We start from the raw sequence: 26,180 nt of genomic DNA on the forward strand, positions 1-26,180 counted from the left end.
AAAGAGGTGGAGTTTTCACGAGGACAAGTATTAATACACAATGTCCTACAGACCCATAGGCTCCCATATTATGGAAAATGGGCGTCCGTTAACTTTAACAGCCGATATCTAATGGCCAGTGTCAAAGTTATCTTAAAGGAACACGTTGCCTTGGATCGAACGAGTTGGTCTATAAAAAGGGTTTATAACCGTTTTTTTTATAAAATGCATATGGTTGGAAAGATGTATTAAAAGTAGAATACAATGATCCACACAAATTTGCCTCAAAATTGTGTGGTTTTCCTTTTACTGTGCGAACTAACACGGTCGGCCATTTATGGGAGTCAACAATTTGACTCCCATAAATGGCCGACCGTGTTAGTCGACGCATGTTTGTGTGGATCATTGTGTTCTACTTTTACAACATCTTTCTACCCACATGCATTTTATAACAAACGGTTACAAACGCTTTTCAAAGACCAACTCGACCGATCCAAGGCAACGTGTTCCTTTAAAGCAGCTCTGTGAAAGTTGGGCCCAGTAGATAAAAAAAAAAAAAACATGCTTAGCAGATACAAGCCACTTGCCAAATCTCATGAAGTTGATGTTGTTCTGACTTGCTGCCCATTTTCTGCAAAAAATCGTGATAGGCAGTATTTTCTGCTTAGTAGTTTTAATGATTTGGGCAAGGGTTGCATCAGGAGGAGAATTCTTGACACGTTGGTACTGGAAACACAAACCTCTACCGTCGATTTTACCAAACTCTTCCTAACTTAGGATTAATCTTAGGACTTAGGACGGGTTCAGCTCTGTATCCAAATACTTAGGACGCTTTGAAGTCATCCTAAGTTAAGACGGGTTACTCGTCCTAATTTGAGTTAGGATTAATCCTAGCGATTCGTGAAATCGGCTGCATGTCAAGTTGAACTCCATCACTGTCTCCTATTGCACATTGCCTCACATGGCCATTGCAAGCCATGCTCTACACTGCAAGAAAAAGAAAAAAAAGGAAACGAAGTTTAAGTAGGATTTGAAACTTTGCATGGTGGAAATACGGAAAGGTTTGTGGTAACACCATTTAATGACTATCTCTATCTCTTGACTGGTTTCAACTCGACGTTTCAGTCAGGAGAAAGTTTATTAAGTAACAAAAAAAAACTCCAAAACATCACACAACAAACACACAAAAATATCCATATTACTGATAAATAAAATTCACCCTAACCATCCGAAATAAAATTAGATTTATTCTTAAAAATTGCACGTTGCTAAAAAGAGCATATTGGTTGAGCAGGCCAATATATAAATATTTAGCTACTCAAGGCCTTCTGTTAAAAAGGTCAACCTTTGTATACAAATAAAGGTCTACAAAACTAATGACAAAAATTCTTTTTTAACAAAGCTTTTGAAACTATGCAAAGATTTCACTGAAAAAATTATTTTTTATAGCTTTAGAGAGGAATGTATGTTATAACAAAATGCTAGGGAAAACTGACTGAGTAAATATGTAACGATTTGGGGTTGAACAAAGACAAAATTGACCAGAGCAGGATTTGAACCAACGACTTCCAGTGCTATCTACCCCTATGTTGGCAGTCTGAATATTTTGTCAATATCTAGGTCCAGCGGCCAAGAAACGCTAGGATTAATCCTATCTAGAGTTAGGACGAGTAACCCTTCCTAACTTAGGATAGGTTCACTGCCCACGTCTTGAGATAGGGAACTTAACCCGTCCCAAGTCCTCAGATGAGTTTTGTGAAATCGACAGGCAGGGGTGCCACTCAAAAGCTGAGTAACCATTAAAGATGCTATGTCAGATTTTTGGCCCCATACATTAAAAAAATAGTTTTTTTTTTAGTGTATGGTATTTCAAAGAGTATCACCCGCTCTAACGAAAACAAGTTTAACTTTTATTTTGAATGGTCAGGAACCATGACAAAAATTTAAAACGTTTCTTATAAAACACATAAGAAATGGTCACGTGATATATTGTCGGGATCCCGACAAAAACTAATTTTAAGCACTTTATTTCACTGCTACTAATAATAGGCGGACTTTCCGAGCAATGGCTCAAATAAAGCTTGTAACTTTCTCGACCCCCATCAAAAACCTATTGAATTTTAAATCAAAATTTGGGGGTAAAATCGGCCAAAAATCTGACATGAGCATCTTTAACTGCGGTGTAAGCCAGGGTCCACAATCAAGTTCACGATACAACCTGAAAGCGCCAGCACAGTGCTGCGTTTATTTCAGATGTCAAAGATTAAACCACAAGAATGTATCTTGTATGTTTCTCCATTGTGAAGCAATGGAACTTTTGTCAATTACAAACGAGATTGTTCTCCACTACTTTTTGGACTTCATTCTTTTGGGCTGACTTTGACCGAATTTAAATAAAGGCAAAGAAAAAAAACGAAAAAAAACCCCAGTTGAACATCCCTTGCCTCATCCTTTTTGAGGCAGCATTCTTTTTTTAATTATCTTTCTGTGTATTTCTCATTTATAGGCAGTGGACACTATTGGTAATTACTCAAAATAATTATTAGCATGAAACCTTACTTGGTGACGAGTAATGGGGAGAGGTTGATGGTATAAAACATTGTGAGAAACAGCTCCCTCTGAAGTGGAGTAGTTTTCAAGAACAAAGTAGTTTTCCACGAATTTGATTTCGAGACCTCAGATTTAGAATTTGAGGTCTCGAAATCAAGCATCAGAAAGCACACAACTTCGTGTGCAAAGGGTGTTTTCTTTTTTCATTATTTTCTCTCAACTTCGATGACCGATTGAGCTCAAATTATCCCAGGTTTGTTATTTCATGCGTATGTTGAGATACAGCAAGTGAGACGACTGGTCTTTGACAATTACCAATAGTGTCCACTGTCTTTAACTTACTAATCATTTAAGAAACTTGTAACTACATGAAGTAAGTGGTGACTTTAAGCTGAAGAATTGGTGAGCAGTTTATATTAAAATGTTTGGCGGCCAGCTTTGAAAAAAAAAAATGGAAAAAAAAAAATCTTCATCCTCTTTTTGGAAAAACCTGGACAATCAACTGGTACAATTTTTTACTTGGCCTTACATGATGGTATTTCAAAAGGATTACCATGATTAATAATGTCAAACCAATAATGACACTCATGACTTGACACAACCAGTCCCTCAAGGTCTACGAATTGTCAAATAAAATCCAAGATAATTTAAAAACAAATCAGATAATATTTAGCTTATCTCTTTATGCCATCACCAAATAAGGGACTCAAAGTCCAATATCGAGCACTATCGTCTTGGGCCAAGACTACACATTTACCATGAAAATACAAAAAAGTCCTCTTTTCCACCTAAAAGATTGTTATATTGATAAAAAATCTCCACCAACAAGATTAAAAACACGCTTCTGAAAGAATTCAGTAATTTCAGCACTTCAGTAGGCCCCTAAACTAAACAGTACAAATTGTGTAACTAAACAAATCCTCATTATTATTTTTTTTGTTCAATTACATCACAGCAAATAATTCAGAGATTTGAAAACTGGTGAGGATTTCCGGCAAATGTTTATAAACAATAAAATTTATTAAAAAGCTGGTGCCCAGAAGAAAGTAGCGACTAAAGCAAAACCCTACGCAACATGCGTAATCTAATTAAGGTGTATGATCTACAAAAATCTCGGTAAGGCCTTTTTGCGGGTCAGGTCAGATTACCAGTCTACCTGACACACCGCCATACTACTACAGTGAGAGCGGCCTATTAGCCTTGATCAAGGCGCTACAGCCAGCCGCGATCTGCAAAATCCCAGTCCCCATCACTGAATTCCGCCAGCGCACCCCCATACATTAATTAACACAGTGCATATAATATGTGTTCAGCGTATGTACACATACGTACTGTACATGTACATGTACCATCTGTATACGGTACACTTACGGTACATGGGCACTTCCTAAGTAGCCACGTGTGCGAGGTTGAACGTAGAAAGACACGACCGTACTCACGACTATGCTATACTGTTCTCGCTGTACAATGTATGGTAATGTACATTTTTTATATGCACTGCATGCGTGTGCAGCGAACCGGGCCACAGTACGTCAACAGCCTTGATCAAGGCTAGCGGCCTATAAATGGAATCAAGAATTTCTTTTGCTGGTAGGCATTTCAAAGAAAAGAGTAAAGATTCCTCTGGTCGTATCAATTTCGGAAGTGATAATCAAAGGATGATCATGGTTGATTGGTCAAAACAAATCTTGTGATAGCAAAAAGAAAATATCTATAGATGCTGGTGGTGTTTTGGCAACAGTCATAGAAAAATTTAACAGATTTTTTTTGTGAGTGTACTTGCGGTATCTACAATGCATCGGGTATATTGACTAGTCAGTCAATATTTAAACACACAAATTTGGGGGTGGTTGATTTAAAAAAAAAATTAAAAAATTGTAACGTTGATTTTTCTGAATTGCCCTAACAGCATATTTTATATGCATAAAGAAACCATCACTTTTTACAACTGAATTTCCCTAATAAAGGTCATTTCTCGGCAGTATTTCCAGACAACTTTGACAAAATGACTCTTAAATTTATTCACTGAGCAATAGTAACCATCAGTTTCCGTTGACATGTGTCAACTTCGTTAAAAAGGGTTGATTGTGCTTTGAAATGATGTACAGAGTGTGTTGCACATACATGTAGACTCCTCTTTCTCGCAAGAAGATTTTTTGCCTATCGACCTATTTCAAAATGCCAAGTACTTTTTAAGGTACTGCCGTCGATTTCACAAAGAGTTAGGACTCGTTTTATCTCGAGACTCGTCCTAACTTAGGATTAATCTTAAGGTCTGCATGCTACAGTGCAGGGTTGGGACTCGTCCTAGTCTTAAATTAGGAAGAGTTTTGTGAAATCAACGGGTGGGCACCTTTGGTCAATTTGAGCTCAATTGGTTATCATAGTTGTGAGAGAATAATGGAAGAAAAAACACCCTTGCGTTCTTTCAGATGTTTGACCTCAGCTCAGGTCTCAAATTCAATTCAAGTATTTTAAGGAGAAATTACTTCTTTCTCAAAAACTACGTTACTTAAAAATGGAATCGTTTCTCACAATGTGTTATACTATCAACATTTCTCCATTGCTCGTTACCAAGTAAGGTTTTACGCTGACAGTTATTTTTTAGTAATTACCAATAGTGTCAAGTGCCTACAAGTAGAAGTCCATAGCAAAGATCCTATAGCGTTGCAAGATGAGAAGACTGGTCTTTGCCAATTACCAATAGTGTCCACTGTTTTAAGGTGGATTATGCACTACATTGTTATTTTTTCTATGTGATTTCTGATCCCCTTATCCTACTCTTTGAATAACCATGAGCATTTTGTAAACAAATACTTCGAATCATACATGTAGGTGTGGTTTTTTTTTTAATTGCAAAATCATTTACCGTTTTTCTTTTATATTTATATAATGTTCTCTTAAGAATGTTATAATGTTCTCTTAGTTAAAATGTTCTCTTCCGCCTATAACATTTTATTGAACCATGTTACCTACAGAGTACAGCAGGTGCATGTAGAGAAAATCAACCAGTATGTTTGCTTTCCTCTTGAGATTATTTTGTTATTTTAAATTGCCTCACCCACAATTTGGTCAAGACGTCCTACACCACCCGCATATTTTTACAACCTCCCTTTTTTATATAATCTCAAAATTGAGCTTAGACACAGTTTTTGTCATACACTACAACAACCAGGAGTTACTGGCATTCAGCTGGTTGCTTATAAATCCTAAAAAATACGTGGAAATTTGGTAATAATCCTGTTTTTATCAAGGAAGAAATTTTATGCTAAGCCAATTATTGTGCTTTGCAGCTCTATGAAATTGGGCCCTGGTTCAGGGGTTAGACTTTTCCAATATAAAACTCTGGAAGTCAAGGTCAAATGGCGCTCATGTGAAAATAATGTGACATTTTTTTTCCGTTTTCGCAGCAAGTACAGACAATGTCTTTAGCTGAAACTTTCACATGTGACTAATAAATCAGAATTCGAGTGACAAACGACCAATCTATGACCATAACTGAACTAAAAAAAAGAAGAAAACAATTAATAAATAAATACCCACAATGGTACTAGTAAAATACACTTTGCTTTATGATTTTACGCACATGTACAGACAGGAAGCATAGGTCACCTGAAACACATCGACTAGTTTCTTTTCAGATAAATCACAAAATTTCACTTTATCCCATGAATCAAGGAGCTGGCGCGGTGCCAATCACGCGTAGAACGACTTCCGCATTTTTAGGGCGAAGGTAAGTGTTTTTCATGAAGCTGCTGGTATGTACACAGTTCACACCTTGTTTTTCCCGTTTCCACAAAGAGGTTTTTTTTTAAAGGAATTATTAACAACTTAGTATCAAGGAAGAAATTTTATGCTAAGCCAATTATTGTGCTTTGCAGCTCTATGAAATTGGGCCCTGGTTCAGGGGTTAGACTTTTCCAATATAAAACTCTGGAAGTCAAGGTCAAATGGCGCTCATGTGAAAATAATGTGACATTTTTTTGCCGTTTTCGCAGCAAGTACAGACAATGTCTTTAGCTGAAACTTTCACATGTGACTAATAAATCAGAATTCGAGTGACAAACGACCAATCTATGACCATAACTGAACTAAAAAAAAGAATCAATGAGCTGGCGCGGTGCCAATCACGCGTAGAACGACTTCCGCATTTTTAGGGCGAAGGTAAGTGTTTTTCATGAAGCTGCTGGTATGTACACAGTTCACACCTTGTTTTTCCCGTTTCCACAAAGAGGTTTTTTTTAAAAGGAATTATTAACAACTTAGTATCAAAACAGTTGCAAGGTTGAAAACACATTGCAGTCCTAATGACGAGTCAGCTTCATATATTGCAATTTTGATTTAAAAAAATAGCAATTAGTTTCCGATACATTATTGTACTAAAGGCATCGGACACTTTCGAAGAAAAAAATCAAAAAAGAAATCACAGATTTCCAAATAACTTACTGGGTTGTTTGTTTGTTTGTTTGAATGATCTTCCCATCAAGGGAACTCGGCAAACTCTCACAAATGGATATAAACACCAAGCTGGAAACAGCCAATCTCTCTCATACAAACATTGGTTTAACGTCTATGATTATGAATTGCACAAATCAAGAAATTGTGATTCCTTAACTAGACGACAATATTTATTCTAGTCATTGTGAAATCACAGAAGGTAATGGTGAAAGACTTCTCTTAAAATATTATTCCATGTAATGCTATACTTTTTGAGAGAACATTAAAACAATATAAATTCTCGATATCGAGAATACAGATTTATTTTAAACACATGTCATGACACGGCGAAACGTGCGGAAACAAGGGTGGGTTTTCTGGTTATTTTCTTCCAACTCCGATGACCAATTGAGCCTAAATGTTCACAGGTTTGTTATTTAATATATAAGTTGTGATACACGAAGTGTAGGCCTTGGACAATACTGTTTACCGAAAGTGTCTGATGGCTTTGAAGTATTAAAACCTAGCAAAGGGCACCACAGCAAAAGTCCAGGGCATCCTGGCAGTTGTTGTGGGTGCCAGGGGTTAATTCGGGATCTGGACTGGCTGCATGCAAATCCAAGGATACACAAGACACTTATGACAACTCACTTCATGCAAAAAGGAGTCTAACAGAATGTGATTTTCCTTCAGTTTCCTCCCCTTACTTTACCGATGTGTGAAAAGTACCATACACATGGGGTGCTCCCGTCCTACCCACTAAAACTTAAGAAAGGGTGGTGACCAACTTGGTCCTGAAAGTCCCAAAACATGCGAGACTTGCACAGTCTATCAAAGCTATTCATGGATGAAGAAAACTAATCTACATTAAGTTGTACATCCCGACTTCCACAAAGAAGCCACTGGTGCAAAGGTTGTGGCTTTTGAAGTGATTGATTTTACATGCTCTTTATTGGAAAAAGGAATTTTAGTGGTACATACCTCTGGCTTAGAAATTCCTAAAGAAAGGCTTTAAAAGCAAGAAAAACAGAAAGATTATGAGAATTCACAAATGATTTTTCTTTTATTCAAAGCTATCTTTATACCAGCGCATTGTATCTCTATACAATGCAGTTCTTATTTTATTTTTATTATCATTATTGTTAATCCAGCCTAAATAATCCATGGTTCCATAACTAGTACGGATCACATAAGAAGAAGTTAAAGGCAGTGGACACTATTGGTAACTGTCAAAGACTAGCCTTCACAGTTGGTGTACCTCAACATACGCATAAAATAACAAACCTGTGAAAATTTGAGCTCAATTGGTCATCGAACTTGCGAGATAATAATGAAATAAAAAAACACCCTTGTCACAAGAAGTTGTGTGCGTTTAGATGGTTGATTTCGAGACCTCAAGTTCTAAATCTGAGGTGTCGAAATCAAATTTGTGGAAAATTAATTCTTTCTCGAAAACTATGGCACTTCAGAGGGAGCTGTTTCTCACGATGTTTTATACCATCAACCTCTCCCCATTACTTGTCACCAAAAAAGGTTTTATGCTAATAATTATTTTGAGTAATTACCAATAGCAGAATAGTGTCCACTGCCTTTAAGAAGGTCATACTATTTGGCAAGGGCCAAGGTACACGCTTATGTATTGTTTATCTGTCTGTCAATAAATGTTACATAAAATGAATATTGTGTCATTGAATAACGATTGCACTTTACACAACCCTCAACAAAGACGAAAAGTTGAGTTCCAAAGCGATCAAAGTTGATTTCCCAAGAGAGCAAAGTGATTACATGAAGGTACACATGCAAACAAACATACAGATAAGGACTGTCAAAAATCGTTGCTTTTAAAAGGTCTGGCACGTCTGGTGACTTTTTACACAATGTCCACAGATTTTACATTAAACTTAAACAGCTTTGAAGAGAATTAATGATGGTAGAAAGCTTCCCTTAAAATATTACCTGCTGAGGTGCTGTAGTTTCTTGAGAGATGAGTAAAACAATGTCACAAAAGTTATTTTAGAATATATTTTTAGGGAAGCTTTCTACCATCATTATCTTCAAACTGAGTAAGTTTATTGTAAGTCTGTGGAAATTATGTTATTTGTAAAAAAAAAAGTACCAGGATCCTTCAATGGGTCGTTCATAATTATCAACATTTTCACAAGCGTAAATAGCGCACACTTTCCCGCCCCTAAAAGTGTACAAAGAATTTGTTGTCGTCTTCACACTATTCAACATCTAAATGTAGTGATACTTGAATGTAAATTACATGCAAACCCTGTTTATTAAGAGCACAGCTGAAAAAAAAACATATTTAAAGAACATGATACATAATGTTGTTATTTCCTGCGTCCACACACCCGGCTAAACAGGCGTGGCCAAATGCACAAGGCGCAATGGATTTGACCAAAAGGCATCCCCTTTTTGACCACTGCAGCGATGTCTTGAACATGAGATCTGGTTTTGCGGTTACATTTATAATACTGGGTTGATAAGATTGCAAGGAAAAGCATGAGATTTGATCCATTGAAAATACTGGCAAACTTTGTGGGGGGGGGGATGTCAAAGTTCAGCTAAATGTACCTCAACTTTTGTGTATAAAGGCACCGGACACTATTGGTAATTACTCAAAATAATTTTTAACATAAAACTTTACTTGGTAACGAGCAATGGAGAGCTGTTGATTGCATTAAACATTGTGAGAAAAGGCTCACAATGACAGTGATTAGTCAACTCTATGTAGGGGTTGCGTTATGGTTCTTTGGCTTCCACAGGCGGCCCTGTGGAGAAGGCCTCTTCCAACCTTTCCTAGGTCAAACAAGATTGGTAAAAAATGCTTTAAAAAACACAACTTGTAAAAAAAGGGTAAAAAAGAGAAGAAAATTTCATAAATATTTTTGCTCTTCATTTGTGCAATTTGCTTCAATTGATAAAATCATTTTGTGCTACGTGCTTGTACCATGCACTATTTTTTTTTATTCAAAGCTATCTTTATACCAGCGCATTGTATCTCTATACAATGCAGTTCTTATTTTATTTTTAGGTGTTCGGACTCGAGTCCGAAGACCTCTTGTTTTTGTTTGTTTTTTTTTTTTTTTTACTTCGTCTTCTTCTACGTGGTTTTTGTCCGCTAACAAAGACATACTTGCTAAGCTCACATAAACTTGAAACTTCACACATAGTTAGATATTCATTAGTAGATGAAACCGTTTTAGTTTCGTCATGATGACGTCATCAGGTGTCGAATTACAAGGTTTTTAGGTTCAAAAAGTGACCATTTGCTTTTCGCTATATGTCTTCGAATTTTACAGTTATGATATTCATAATTACGCATCTGATAGATCAAGACTGGGACTACATTTGAAAAGTTAACGTCAAAATCGTATGACCCCTCCTTCCGTTCGTACCGGAAGGTCAAAGTTTGCAATTGGATATATTTTTCTTCAAAAATACATCTCCGTCCCTTGCCCTCTAACAAAAGCACACTTCCCAAACATGTATGAACTTCTAACTTCACACATAGTTAGATATTTATCAGGAGAAGAAACCGTTTGAGTTACGTCACGATGACGTCATCAATTCTTGAGTTATGAATTTTCAAAGTTTATTATTTCAAAAAATCATAACTTTTGATCTACATGATGAGTTGTTACAATCGACACATCATCGGAAAATTCGTTAAAAACTCCGTAAATGCCTCACAGACATAATCCCATTTTGATCTCGTCTTCTGGTTCAAAATCGAGTTTGAAAATACATAATTTCATGTATAAAGAACTACGAAATTTCCCCATTGGTTGTGCCTAACAGGTGTGTCGTACACGTGTAGTGTATTAGGCATCATTTATTTGGTGGCATGCTGCCAAGTTTATTGTACTCTGTGCCATAGCGTGGTATGCATAGAGCTATATAGCTTTATTATTTAGAGCTGTATAGCTTTATTTATGCAGAACGCTGCGAAAATGATTTCCTCTCAATCTTCGGCGTCAAAATTGTTCAAATGTTACCCTTCTGATGGCTTAGTGGTCAATGTGGAATTGAAGACGAAGTTTCGCTGAGATGGCCACCTACTTCAGTGATTCATGGGACTTTTAATTATATGAGAAAACAACAGTACAAAATGACGAACATTGGTCATGTTTTGGTCTTGAACTTAGCATAATCATCAATTGTTTTGATTATTTGTTAAAACAACTATCCAAGTTATTCTGATTTAAATACTTTGAAGAAAAAAAATCTCTGGAATAACATAAGCCCTTTTAAACTTTCTCTAGTAGGAAAGGACGTTACGTAAACTAATCTATTTCTACCTCCATGCACAGACATGGATGTTACAATACAAAACATTCAAAGAAAACAGAATGGTTAAAGTAAAAGGCCCAAGCAATTAGGAGTGGTCTTGCTAAAATAAACTGCCGGATTAAACAAAACTTTAGTACAAACAAATAAATAAAACAATCCAGATTTTCATCTTCTTCTTCTCTTCGTCCCTTGTCCTCGAACAAAAGCACACTTCCCAAACTCGTATGAACTTGAAACTTCGCACATAGTTAGATATGCATTAGGAGTGGAATAATGTGTTAATTAGGTCATGATGACGGCATCCATTCTTGAGTTATAAAAATTCAAAGTTTATTATTTAAAAAAAAACATTATTTTTGATCCACGTGATGGATTCTTACAATCGATACATAATCGGAAAGGTCGTTAAAAACTCCGTAAAGGCCTCGCAGACATGACCCCATTTTTACCTTGTCTTCTGGTTCAAATCAGATTTTTTGTGTATTTTCGTCAAAAATACATTTTTTGTTTTGACTACTACCGTACTGCGTTGATCACACCGGTTCTCGTCCGATCAGTGAAGTTAAGCAACCTCGGGCCCGGTCAGTACTTGGATGGGAAACACGCTAAACCAGTTGTTGATGGTTTTTTTTTAAGGTGTTCGGGCAACAGCCCGAACAACTCTTTGATTTTGTTCGGTTTTTTTTTTTAGGTGTTCGGGTAACAGCCCGAACAACTCTTTGTTATTGTTCGTTTTTTTCTTTTTTGGGTTTTTTCTTCTTCCTCTCGCTGTCGATTGTCCGCAAGAAAAAGCATAGATGCGAAGCTTGCATTAATTTGAAACTTTGCACACAGGTAGACAATAACCAGTAGATGATGCAAAAGTTGTTACGTCACGATGACGTCATCAGTTGACGAGATACACTAATTCAAAGTTTATTATTTCAAAAAATCATAACTTTTGATCTACATGAGGGATTTTTACAATCAATACATCATCGGAAAGGGCATTAAAAACTCTGTAAACGCCTCACAGACATAACCCCATTTTGATTTTGTCTTCCGGCTCAAAAGAGAGGTTGAAAATCTCAGAATTCATGTATAAAGAACTACAAAATTCCCCATTGATTGCGCGTAAAGATTTTACGATTACATGTACATGTACTTTGTCACCATGTGTAAGCATGCGGTGCAATGCGGTCACCACGTGTAAGTATGCGGTGCATTGAGGAGCATAACCACGCTCTGCACCACGTGTTGATCGTTTTAGTCTGCGTTCAAGGCGTTCTCAACACAATGTCAATTTTCTTCAAAAGTAATTACTTGGTTTTATCTACGACCATACTGCGTTGATAACACCGGTTCTCGTCCGGTCACTGAGGTTAAGCAAAATCGGGCCCAGTCAGTATTTCGATGGGAGAGCACGTGACGACCAAAATTTGTACTATTTATTTTTGTATTTAGTTTTTTTTTTCTCCTATAAATAGCCTCGTTTTTAGTCTTTTTTCAAGGTGTTTTCAACAAACATTTCCCTTTCGGTTAGTTAGTCTATTCTCCAGTCGTCATTATGCATAAGTTCATATGTCCTCAACCACACAAGCTATTTTGACAATCTATACATCATATGAAAGGGCTTTACGTACGTAGTCTGTTTTCAAGGTGTTTTCAACAAACATTTCCCTTTCGGTTAGTTAGTCTATTCTCCAGTCGTCATTATGCATAAGTTCATATGTCCTCAACCACACAAGCTATTTTGACAATCTATACATCATATGAAAGGGCTTTACGTACGCAGTCTGTTTTCAAGGTGTTTTCAACAAACATTTTCCTTTCGGTTAGTTAGTCTCTTCTCCAGTCGTCAGTATGCATAAGAGCCTTTGTCCTCAACCACAAAAGCTATTTTGACAATCTATACATCATATGAAAGGGGTTTACGTACTTCACAAAAATGGATATGTTGGTGACCTTCTCTTGACCTTTTTAAACCGGAAGTGCATGTAAAATGCTATGAAAAGGCCTATTTTCATGGGTTTTTCCTTTGATAATTGTCCACCAGGGTGTATTTTTGTACTCCCGGAAGCCGAACACCTTATTTTTGTTAAGACAAAAACTTGAGTCTAGTTAGGTGTTCGGCCACCAGCCGAACAACTATTGTTATTGTTCTGTTTTTTTTTTTTTTTTTTTTTTTCTGCGTGTTCTTCTCCTCGAACGTTCTCGCGCGATTTTCGCAAAAACTAAAGCTTGTATGAACCTGAAACTTACCATATATATTGATCTTAATGAGTAGACGAAACAGCAACATTTTTGGAATGATGACGTCATTGATGACGTCATTACGTTCAAAAAAACGCTAAAAATTGGAGAGTTCATATCTTGAGAACTACAAATGCCACACACAAGATATTTGGTGCATATAAAAGGTCTTGTAATTAGCTACAAAAGTCGTGCACAACGTGACCTCATGTGACTTTTACTTCCGGTTGAAACCGGAAGTTCAAAATTTCAAAAGTTCATATCTCAAGAACTATATATCATATTCGCAAAATTTGAATATCAGTTTGAAGATCAGTTATCCTGCTCAAACTTTTGCACAAACATAATGCCAGTTGAATTTTGCCTTCTGGTCGTAAAAGCGCGCGTTTGTGTTGACCTCCATTCATTACGCGTAGAAACCAGATAGTATCGCCATTCATGTATGTGAATGCTACTATTGTATTGTGGGTGTGTGGGTGTGTGTGCGTGTAGTTCATGTAGGCCTACATTGTATCCATGCTCTACGACAAAACAGCACTGCGTGGCTGTGGGCATTACGGGTTGTGTATACACATGCAGACTCCGTTGAAGGCGCGCGTAATTCAAATTCCACTACGCTGGGATTCGCCTCATCTTTCTTCGTGCGATTTTGAACAAAATGTTAAACTACTATGAACTTAAAACTTATCATAAACATGAACCTTCATGAGTAGATGAACCCGCAACTTTTTTGGAATGATGACGTCATTGATGACGTCATTATGCTCAGAAACACGTTAAACACTAGAAAATTCATATCTTGAGAACCTCAAATGCTACATACAAGATTCTTTCACTACATGAAACCTCTTGTAATGTTCTACAAATGTTGTACACAACGTGACCTCATTTGACCATTCACCCGAACACCCTGAGTTTGTACACAAACTCTCAATTTCTAGTTATTATTATTATTGTTAATCCAGCCTAAATAATCTATGGTTCCATAACTAGTACGGATCACATAAGAAGAAGTTAAAGGCAGTGGACAGTGGACACTATTAGTAACTGTCAAAGACTAGCCTTAACAGTTGGTGTACCTCATAACATGCATAAAATAACAAACCTGTGAAAATTTGAGCTCAATTGTTCATCGAACTTGCGAGATAATAGTGAAAGAAAAAAACACCCTTGTCACAAGAAGTTGTGTGCGTTTAGATGGTTGATTTCGAGACCTCAAGTTCTAAATCTATGGTGTCAAAATCAAATTTGTGGAAAATTACTTCTTTCTCGAAAACTATGGCACTTCAGAGGGAGCCGTTTCTCACAATGTTCTATACCATCAACCTCTCCCCATTACTTGTCACCAAAAAAGGTTTTATGCTAATGATTATTTTGAGTAATTACCAATAGTGTCCACTGCCTTTAAGAAGGTCATACTATTTGGCAAGGGCCAAGGTACACGCTTATATATTGTTTATCTGTCTGTCAATAAATGTTACATAAAATGAATATTGTGTCATTGAATAACGATTGCACTTTACACAACCCTCAACAAAGACGAAAAGTTGAGTTCCAAAGCGATCAAAGTTGATTTCCCAAGAGACCAAAGTGATTACATGAAGGTACACATGCAAACAAACATACAGATAAGGACTGTCAAACATCGTTGCTTTTAAAAGGTCTGGCACGTCTGGTGACTTTTTACACAATGTCCACAGATTTTACATTAAACTTAAACAGCTTTGAAGAGAATTAATGATGGTAGAAAGCTTCCCTTAAAATATTACCTGCTGAGGTGCTGTAGTTTTTTGAGAGATGAGTAAAACAATGTCACAAAAGTTATTTTAGAATATATTTTTAGGGAAGCTTTCTACCATCATTATCTTCAAACTGAGTAAGTTTATTGTAAGTCTGTGGAAATTATGTTATTTGTAAAAAAAAAAGTACCAGGATCCTTCAATGGGTCGTTCATAATTATCAACATTTTCACAAGCGTAAATAGCGCACACTTTCCCGCCCCCTAAAAGTGTACAAAGATTTTTTTGCCGTCTTCACACTATTCAACATCTAAATGTAGTGATACTTGAATGTAAATTACATGCAAACCCTGTTTATTAAGAGCACAGCTGAAAAAAAACATATTTAAAGAACATGATACATAATGTTGTTATTTCCTGCGTCCACACACCCGGCTAAACAGGCGTGGCCAAATGCACAAGGCGCAATGGATTTGACCAAAAGGCATCCCCTTTTTGACCACTGCAGTGATGTCTTGAACATGAGATCTGGTTTTGCGGTTACATTTATAATAATGGGTTGATAAGATTGCAAGGAAAAGCATGAGATTTGATCCATTGAAAATACTGGCAAACTTTGTGGGGGGATGTCAAAGTTCAGCTAAATGTAGCTCAACTTTTGTGTATAAAGGCACCGGACACTATTGGTAATTACTCAAAATAATTTTTAACATAAAACTTTACTTGGTAACGAGCAATGGAGAGCTGTTGATTGCATTAAACATTGTGAGAAAAGGCTCACAATGACAGTGATTAGTCAACTCTATGTAGGGGTTGCGTTATGGTTCTTTGGCTTCCACAGGCGGCCCTGTGGAGAAGGCCTCTTCCAACCTTTCCTAGGTCAAACAAGATTGGTAAAAAATGCTTTAAAAAACACAACTTGTAAAAAAAGGGTAAAAAAGAGAAGAAAATTTCATAAATATTTTTGCTCTTCATTTGTGCAATTTGCTTCAATTGATAAAATCATTTTGTGCTATGTGCTTGTACCATGCACTATTTTTTTTTTATTCAAAGCTATCTTTATACCAGCGCATTGTATCTCTATACAATGCAGTTCTTATTTTATTTTTAGGTGTTCGGACTCGAGTCCGAAGACCTCTTGTTTTTGTTCGTTTTTTTTTTTTTTAGGTGTTCGGACTCGAGTCCGAAGACCTCTTGTTTTTGTTCGTTTTTTTTTTTTTTTTTTTTTTTTTTTACTTCGTCTTCTTCTCCGTGGTTTTTGTCCGCTAACAAAGACATACTTGCTAAGCTCACATAAACTTGAAACTTCACACATAGTTAGATATTCATTAGTAGATGAAACCGTTTTAGTTTCGTCATGATGACGTCATCAGGTGTCGAATTACAAGGTTTTTAGGTTCAAAAAGTGACCATTTGCTTTTCGCTATATGTCTTCGAATTTTATAGTTATGATATTCATAATTACGCATCTGATAGATCAAGACTGGGACTACATTTGAAAAATTAATGTCAAAATCGTATGACCCCTCCTTCCGTTTGTACCGGAAGGTCAAAGTTTGCAATTGTATATTTTTCTTCAAAAATACATCTCCGTTCCTTGCCCTCTAACAAAAGCACACTTCCCAAACCTGTATGAACTTCTAACTTCACACATAGTTAGTTATATATTTATCAGGAGAAGAAACCGTTTGAGTTACGTCACGATGACGTCATCAATTCTTGAGTTATGAATTTTCAAAGTTTATTATTTCAAAAAATCATAACTTTTGATCTACATGATGGGTTGTTACAATCGACACATCATCGGAAAGTTCGTTAAAAACTCTGTAAATGCCTCGCAGACATAATCCCATTTTGATCTCGTCTTCTGGTTCAAAATCGAGTTTGAAAATTCATAATTTCATGTATAAAGAACTACGAAATTTCCCCATTGGTTGTGCGTAACACGTGTGTCGTACACGTGTAGTGTATTAGGCATCATTTATTTGGTGGCATGCTGCCAAGTTTATTGTACTCTGTGCCATAGCGTGATATGCATAGAGCTATATAGCTCTATTATGTAGAGCTGTATAGCTCTATTTATGCAGAACGCTGCGAAAATGATTTCCTCTCAATCTTCGGCGTCAAATTGTTCAAATGTTACCCTTCTGATGGGTTAGTGGTCAATGTGGAATTGAAGACGAAGTTTCGCTGAGATGGCCACCTACTTCAGTGATTCATGGGACTTTTAATTATGTGAGAAAACAACAGTACAAAATGACGAACATTGGTCATGTTTTGGTTAAACACCGAGAAGAATAGAGACGTTGCATCGATCGACAACTCCCCCTGGGTGAAGGGCGTTTTGGGCCCACGGAATTCACGTCAGTATTACAATATATATTACTTCTTGAACTTAGCATAATCATCAATTGTTTTGATTATTTGTTAAAACAACTATCCAAGTTATTCTGAGTTAAATATTTTGAAGAAAAAAAATCTCTGGAATAACATATAAGCCCTTTTAAACTTTCTCTAGTAGGAAAGGACGTTACGTAAACTAATCTATTTCTACCTCCATGCACAGACATGGATGTTACAATACAAAACATTCAAAGAAAACAGAATGGTTAAAGTATAAGGCCCAAGCAATTAGGAGTGGTCTTGCTAAAATAAACTGCCGGATTAAACAAAACTTTAGTACAAACAAATAAATAAAACAATCCAGATTTTCATCTTCTTCTCTTTGTCCCTTGTCCTCGAACAAAAGCACACTTCCCAAACTCGTATGAACTTGAAACTTCGCACATAGTTAGATATGCATAAGGAGTGGAATAATGTGTTAGTTAGGTCATGATGACGTCATCCATTCTTGAGTTATAAAAATTCAAAGTTTATTATTTCAAAAAATCATTATTTTTGATCCACGTGATGGATTCTTACAATCGATACATAATCAAAAAGGTCGTTCAAAACTCCGTAAAGGCCTCGCAGACATGACCCCATTTTTACCTTGTCTTCTGGTTCAAATCAGATTTTTTGTGTATTTTCGTCAAAAATAAATTTTTTGTTTTGACTACTACCTAGCCCTATATAGGACTCTTTCTCTGTACACAGGAACAGAGTCCTAAGTATTGAGGCCCGTTTCTGGGGCGGAAAAATTTCACAGCTTCAAAACTTAAATCTTACCTGCAACAAGCCACTAATTTCAACAGATTCACATTCCATGACGGCATACATTTTTCTGCGGTGGGTTTTGGTCCTCATATTTTCCTCACGAATCCGTCATTTTCGTGAAATAATGCAGCTTCCAACGTTAAAAAATTCCCGTTTCGATCGTTTTCTCACAGTGTTGTCTGTTATCGTGCGTACACGTATACATTCGCGTGCAAGACGCATGATGCAAGCGTAGACGCATGAATTCTTGGTCACCGTATCTTGACTGCACACAGCGTTAACAACACAATTCAAAATGTGCGCGTCGCGCGTCTTGCGTACACACGGCAGACTGTGAGAGTACGGACAAAAATGGGAATTCCTTATCGTTGGGAGCTGCATTATTTCATGAAAATGACGGATTTGTGAAAAATATATGACGATCAAAACCCACCGCAGAAAAACATATGCTGCCATGGAATGTGAATCTGTTGAAATTGGTGCTTTCTTGCAGGTAAGATTTGAGTTATGAAGCTGTGAAAATTTTCCGCCCCAGAAATTTACCCTGATGTCCAGGACGTCACTGTAGTACAAAACGAAAGTGTAAGGCCTCCAGGGCTAACTACTACCGTACTGCGTTGATCACACCGGTTCTCGTCCGATCAGTGAAATTAAGCAATATCGGGCCCGTTCAGTACTTGGATGGGAAACCCGCTAAACCAGTTGTTGATGTTGTTGTTGTTTTTTTTTTTTTTTTTTTTTTACTTCTTTTTTAAAATATTACATCAGCTTCGTTTGTAGTCTGTTTTCAAGGCGTTTTCAATAAACATTTCCCTTTCGTTTAGTTAGTCTCTTCTCCAGTCGTCATTATTCATAAGTTCCTATGTCCTCAACCACAAAAGCTATTTTGACAATCTATACATCATATGAAAGGGCTTTACGTACAGAGTATATTTTCAAGGCGTTTTTAACAAACATTTCCCTTCCGTTTAGTTAGTCTCTTCTCTAGTCGTGATTATTCATCAGTTCCGATTTCCTCAACCACAAAAGCTTTTTTAACAATCTACACATCATACGAAAGGGCTTTACGTACTTCACAAAAATGGATATGTTGGTGACCTTCTCTTGACCTTTTGACCTTTCTTAACCGGAAGTGCATGTAAAATGCTTTGAAAAGGCCTATTTTCATGGGTTTTTCCTTTGATAATTGTCCACCAGGGTGTATTTTTGTACTCCCGGAAGCCGAACACCTTGTTTTTGTTATGACAAAAACTTGAGTCTAATTTTTACTTCGTCTTCTTCTACGTGGTTTTTGTCCGCTAACAAAGACATACTTGCTAAGCTCACATAAACTTGAAACTTCACACATAGTTAGATATTCATTAGTAGATGAAACCGTTTTAGTTTCGTCATGATGATGTCATCAGGTGTCGAATTACAAGGTTTTTAGGTTCAAAAAGTGACCATTTGCTTTTCGCTATATGTCTTCGAATTTTACAGTTATGATATTCATAATTACGCATCTGATAGATCAAGACTGGGACTACATTTGAAAAGTTAACGTCAAAATCGTATGACCCCTCCTTCCGTTCGTACCGGAAGGTCAAAGTTTGCAATTGTATATTTTTCTTCAAAAATACATCTCCGTCCCTTGCCCTCTAACAAAAGCACACTTCCCAAACCTGTATGAACTTCTAACTTCACACATAGTTAGATATTTATCAGGAGAAGAAACCGTTTGAGTTACGTCACGATGACGTCATCAATTCTTGAGTTATGAATTTTCAAAGTTTATTATTTCAAAAAATCATAACTTTTGATCTACATGATGGGTTGTTACAATCGACACATCATCGGAAAGTTCGTTAAAAACTCCGTAAATGCCTCACAGACATAATCCCATTTTGATCTCGTCTTCTGGTTCAAAATCGAGTTTGAAAATACATAATTTCATGTATAAAGAACTACGAAGTTTCCCCATTGGTTGTGCCTAACAGGTGTGTCGTACACGTGTAGTGTATTAGGCATCATTTATTTGGTGGCATGCTGCCAAGTTTATTGTACTCTGTGCCATAGCGTGATATGCATAGAGCTATATAGCTCTATTATTTAGAGCTGTATAGCTCTATTTATGCAGAACGCTGCGAAAATGATTTCCTCTCAATCTTCGGCGTCAAAATTGTTCAAATGTTACCCTTCTGATGGCTTAGTAGTCAATGTGGAATTGAAGACGAAGTTTCGCTGAGATGGCCACCTACTTCAGTGATTCATGGGACTTTTAATTATGTGAGAAAACAACAGTACAAAATGACGAACATTGGTCATGTTTTGGTCTTGAACTTAGCATAATCATCAATTGTTTTGATTATTTGTTAAAACAACTATCCAAGTTATTCTGATTTAAATACTTTGAAGAAAAAAAATCTCTGGAATCACATAAGCCCTTTTAAACTTTCTCTAGTAGGAAAGGACGTTACGTAAACTAATCTATTTCTACCTCCATGCACAGACATGGATGTTACAATACACAACATTCAAAGAAAACAGAATGGTTAAAGTAAAAGGCCCAAGCAATTAGGAGTGGTCTTGCTAAAATAAACTGCCGGATTAAACAATACTTTAGTACAAACAAATAAATAAAACAATCCAGATTTTCATCTTCTTCTTCTCTTCGTCCCTTGTCCTCGAACAAAAGCACACTTCCCAAACTCGTATGAACTTGAAACTTCGCACATAGTTAGATATGTATTAGGAGTGGAATAATGTGTTAATTAGGTCATGATGAAGGCATCTATTCTTGAGTTATAAAAATTCAAAGTTTATTATTTAAAAAAAAACATTATTTTTGATCCACGTGATGGATTCTTACAATCGATACATAATCGGAAAGGTCGTTAAAAACTCCGTAAAGGCCTCGCAGACATGACCCCATTTCTACCTTGTCTTCTGGTTCAAATCAGATTTTTTGTGTATTTTCGTCAAAAATACATTTTTTGTTTTGACTACTACCGTACTGCGTTGATCACACCGGTTCTCGTCCGATCAGTGAAGTTAAGCAACCTCGGGCCCTGTCAGTACTTGGATGGGAAACCCGCTAAACCAGTTGTTGATGTTTTTTTTTTAAGGTGTTCGGGCAACAGCCCGAACAACTCTTTGATTTTGTTCGTTTTTTTTTTTTTAGGTGTTCGGGTAACAGCCCGAACAACTCTTTATTGTTCGGTTTTTTCTTTTTTTTGGTTTTTCTTCTTCCTCTCGCTGTCGATTGTCCGCAAGAAAAAGCATAGATGCGAAGCTTGCATTAATTTGAAACTTTGCACACAGGTAGACAATAACCAGTAGATGATGCAAAAGTTGTTACGTCACGATGACGTCATCAGTTGACGAGATACACTAATTCAAAGTTTATTATTTCAAAAAATCATAACTTTTGATCTACATGAGGGATTTTTACAATCAATACATCATCGGAAAGGGCATTAAAAACTCCGTAAACGCCTCACAGACATGACCCCATTTTGATTTTGTCTTCCGGCTCAAAAGAGAGGTTGAAAATCTCAGAATTCATGTATAAAGAACTACAAAATTCCCCATTGATTGCGCGTAAAGATTTTACGATTACATGTACATGTACCTTGTCACCACGTGTAAGCATGCGGTGCAATGCGGTCACCACGTGTTAGTATGCGGTGCATTGAGGAGCATAACCACGCTCTGCACCACGTGTTGATCGTTTTAGTCTGCGTTCAAGGCGTTCTCAACACAATGTCAATTTTCTTCAAAAGTAATTACTTGGTTTTATCTACGACCATACTGCGTTGATAACACCGGTTCTCGTCCGGTCACTGAGGTTAAGCAAAATCGGGCCCAGTCAGTATTTCGATGGGAGAGCACGTGGCGACCAAAATTTGTACTATTTATTTTTGTATTAAATTTTTTTTTCTCCTATAAATAGCCTCGTTTTTAGTCTGTTTTCAAGGCGTTTTCAACAAACATTTCCCTTCCGGTTAGTTAGTCTCTTCTCTAGTCGTCATTATGCGTTAAGCTCCTATATCCTCAACCACACAAGCTATTTTGACAATCTATACATCATATGAAAGGGCTTTACGTATGTAGTCTGTTTTCAAGGTGTTTTCAACAAACATTTCCCTTTCGGTTAGTTAGTCTATTCTCCAGTCGTCATTATGCATAAGTTCATATGTCCTCAACCACACAAGCTATTTTGACAATCTATACATCATATGAAAGGGCTTTACGTACGCAGTCTGTTTTCAAGGTGTTTTCAACAAACATTTTCCTTTCGGTTAGTTAGTCTCTTCTCCAGTCGCCATTATGCATAAGAGCCTTTGTCCTCAACCACAAAAGCTATTTTGACAATCTATACATCATATGAAAGGGGTTTACGTACTTCACAAAAATGGATATGTTGGTGACCTTCTCTTGACCTTTTTAAACCGGAAGTGCATGTAAAATGCTTTGAAAAGGCCTATTTTCATGGGTTTTTCCTTTGATAATTGTCCACCAGGGTGTATTTTTGTACTCCCGGAAGCCGAACACCTTGTTTTTGTTATGACAAAAACTTGAGTCTAGTTATTATTATTATTGTTAATCCAGCCTAAATAATCTATGGTTCCATAACTAGTACGGATCACATAAGAAGAAGTTAAAGGCAGTGGACACTATTAGTAACTGTCAAAGACTAGCCTTAACAGTTGGTGTACCTCAACACACGCATAAAATAACAAACCTGTGAAAATTTGAGCTCAATTGTTCATCGAACTTGCGAGATAATAGTGAAAGAAAAAAACACCCTTGTCACAAGAAGTTGTGTGCGTTTAGATGGTTGATTTCGAGACCTCAAGTTCTAAATCTATGGTGTCAAAATCAAATTTGTGGAAAATTACTTCTTTCTCGAAAACTATGGCACTTCAGAGGGAGCCGTTTCTCACAATGTTTTATACCATCAGTCACTCCCCATTACTCGTCACCAAAAAAGGTTTTATGCTAATAATTATTTTGAGTAATTACCAATAGCAGAATAGTGTCCACTGCCTTTAAGAAGGTCATACTATTTGGCAAGGGCCAAGGTACACGCTTATGTATTGTTTATCTGTCTGTCAATAAATGTTACATAAAATGAATATTGTGTCATTGAATAATGATTGCACTTTACACAACCCTCAACAAAGAAGCAAAGTTGAGTTTCAAAGCAATCAAAGTTGATTTCCCAAGAGATCAAAGTGATTACATGAAGGTACACATGCAAACAAACATACAGATAAGGACTGTCAAAAATCGTTGCTTTTAAAAGGTCTGGCACGTCTGGTGACTTTTTACACAATGTCCACAGATTTTACATTAAACTTAAACAGCTTTGAAGAGAATTAATGATGGTAGAAAGCTTCCCTTAAAATATTACCTGCTGAGGTGCTGTAGTTTCTTGAGAGATGAGTAAAACAATGTCACAAAAGTTATTTTAGAATATATTTTTAGGGAAGCTTTCTACCATCAATGGGTATGTTCAGACAGCGTACTAACTTAGACCCGAACCGGTCTAACTTTTACGAGCAGCGGGGGTGGTCGTAAAAATAAAAACCCATTGCGTTCAGACAGCACAGAGTTAAACCCGATCCGGTTTATCTTCGGTTTTAAGAGGTCCAAGTAGACGCGACCCCGTTGCTCTAACATCCGGTTTTATTCATCAGATTCACGCACCGAGTATGCCGATATACTGAGTGCCCCATGCCCTGGATGATCAGACAGGGCACAATTATTGGATACAAATGGCTCAATCGAACGCGGTAACAGTTTTACCGTTAGGAGGATATGGGCACTTAAAACAAACATGAACACGACTCGAAATTATTTTTTTAAACAAACAAAATATTGATACAAACCGCCGAGAAAACTCACCAAAATATTGTCCATATTCCATGAAACAGAACACGTTTCATTTTTGTGTTTTGTTTTATACCACTGTTTCCGATTTAATAAATACTTTTAGTTTGTACTTCAATCGATTGGAAGTTGCGATCTCTCAAAAGCTGGTGCTGCGATTTTTATTCCGATTCGTTCATAAACACAACTATACACGTGCAAGTTACGTAAATACATCTACTTTGCAGTATTCTCCCAACTTCCCAACAAAGTGGTGATATTGCTGGCGTACGGAATTTCCCCTACACACAGCCTCGCGCCCACTGCAGTTCATTCTCCTAGATTGAAAGTACAGCACGCTAGTAACGGTGACGGCAATAGAAAGGCACATCCACGGGATCGGTGATGATAACTATGGGATATCAGAGAGTGATCACTATGGGATGGCAGCGCTGTACATGTGAGAAGCAATACAAAATATGCTTCTTCGCTGCGCTCGTAGTAAACGCATGAAAAACAGTTTCAATTTATTGTAGGACACTCAACAAAAAAAGCTTGGAAAATATAATTTTGTTTCAGAATTTAATAAATCATGGGCGTGGGCCTGTGTTAAACTGCATACACCGATGTGATCGAGAGGGTTTCGCCAACTCGGTAAGCGGCAAGAAAGTAATATAAATACTCGGTGCTTTTCAGCATCAGAGGCAACAGAAACCGTATACAAGCACTCCGGGTCCCGGGCGTGTGCGTTGAACCACACAATGGGTCGTCCGTTGTGAGTTAAAACCGGATGTCATTCTGTCCACACGCAGTGTTAAAAGATAAACCCGAACCGGTTTAGACTTAGACCGCCTCGCTGGACGGTTTAAGTTTTGGGGTTTAAACCCGATCCGGTCTAACTTTATTTGCGTTCACACGCACAAAAGTTAAACCCGAACCGGTCTAAGTGGACTTAGACCAACTTTAGTACGGCGTGTGAACGACCCCATTATCTTCAAACTGAGTAAGTTTATTGTAAGTCTGTGGAAATTATGTTATTTGTAAAAAAAAAAGTACCAGGATCCTTCAATGGGTCGTTCATAATTATCAACATTTTCACAAGCGTAAATATCGCACACTTTCCCGCCCCTAAAAGTGTACAAAGAATTTGTTGTCGTCTTCACACTATTCAACATCTAAATGTAGAGATACTTGAATGTAAATTACATGCAAACCCTGTTTATTAAGAGCACAGCTGAAAAAAGAAACATAATAAAGAACATGATACATTATATATACTGTAATGTTGTTATTTCCTGCGTCCACACCCGGCTAAATAGGCATGGCCAAATGTACAAGGCGCAATGGATTTGACCAAAAGGCATCCCCCTTTCGACCACTGCAGTGATGTCTTGAACATGAGATCTGGTTTTGCGGTTACATTTATAATACTGGGTTGATAAGATTGCAAGGAAAAGCATGAGATTTGATCCATTGAAAATACTGGCAAACTTTGTGGGGGGATGTCAAAGTTCAGCTAAATGTAGCTCAACTTTTGTGTATAAAGGTACTGGACACTATTGGTAATTACTCAAAATAATTTTTAACATAAAACTTTATTTGGTAACGAGCAATGGAGAGCTGTTGATTGCGTTAAACATTGTGAGAAAAGGCTCACTCTGTAGTAATGTAATTTTTAAGAAAGAAGTAATTTCTCACTAAAATATTTGAATTTAATTCGAGACCTCACCTGAGGTTTCCAATTTAAGTATCTGAAAGCACACAACTTGTGCGACAGGGGTGTTTTTGCTTCCTTTATCCTCTCGCAAATTCGACGACCAAACTCAAATTTTCCCAATTTGCTATTTTATGCATGTTGCGATACACAAAGTACACTGCAAAAGGTGTCTATAATGTGCCTTTAATGATAAAAAAAGGTGTGTACCAGGGTTATAA

The 26,180-nt window shown here is 36.9% G+C and overlaps 1 protein-coding gene across 3 annotated transcripts in view; it reads right to left on the reverse strand.

The window, feature by feature from the left end:
• Positions 1 to 404: 404 nt before the first annotated feature.
• The window catches only part of LOC139952145 (patched domain-containing protein 3-like), a 33,094-nt gene continuing 7,318 nt past the window's right edge, over positions 405 to 26,180 (reverse strand). For 2 of the 3 annotated variants that reach the window (XM_071951126.1, XM_071951125.1), the window contains exons 5-6: positions 7,948 to 7,975; positions 405 to 966 (exon numbers count right to left, since the gene is read on the reverse strand). In XM_071951126.1, the coding sequence (XP_071807227.1) occupies positions 7,965 to 7,975 (11 nt within the window). In that variant the 3' untranslated portion in view covers positions 405 to 966; positions 7,948 to 7,964. The remainder of the gene's footprint in view (positions 967 to 7,947; positions 7,976 to 26,180) is intronic. The other variant, XM_071951127.1, reaches the window with a different exon arrangement.

This window comes from Asterias amurensis, chromosome 20, assembly GCF_032118995.1.
Source record: "Asterias amurensis chromosome 20, ASM3211899v1".
Classification (NCBI taxonomy): domain Eukaryota; kingdom Metazoa; phylum Echinodermata; class Asteroidea; order Forcipulatida; family Asteriidae; genus Asterias; species Asterias amurensis.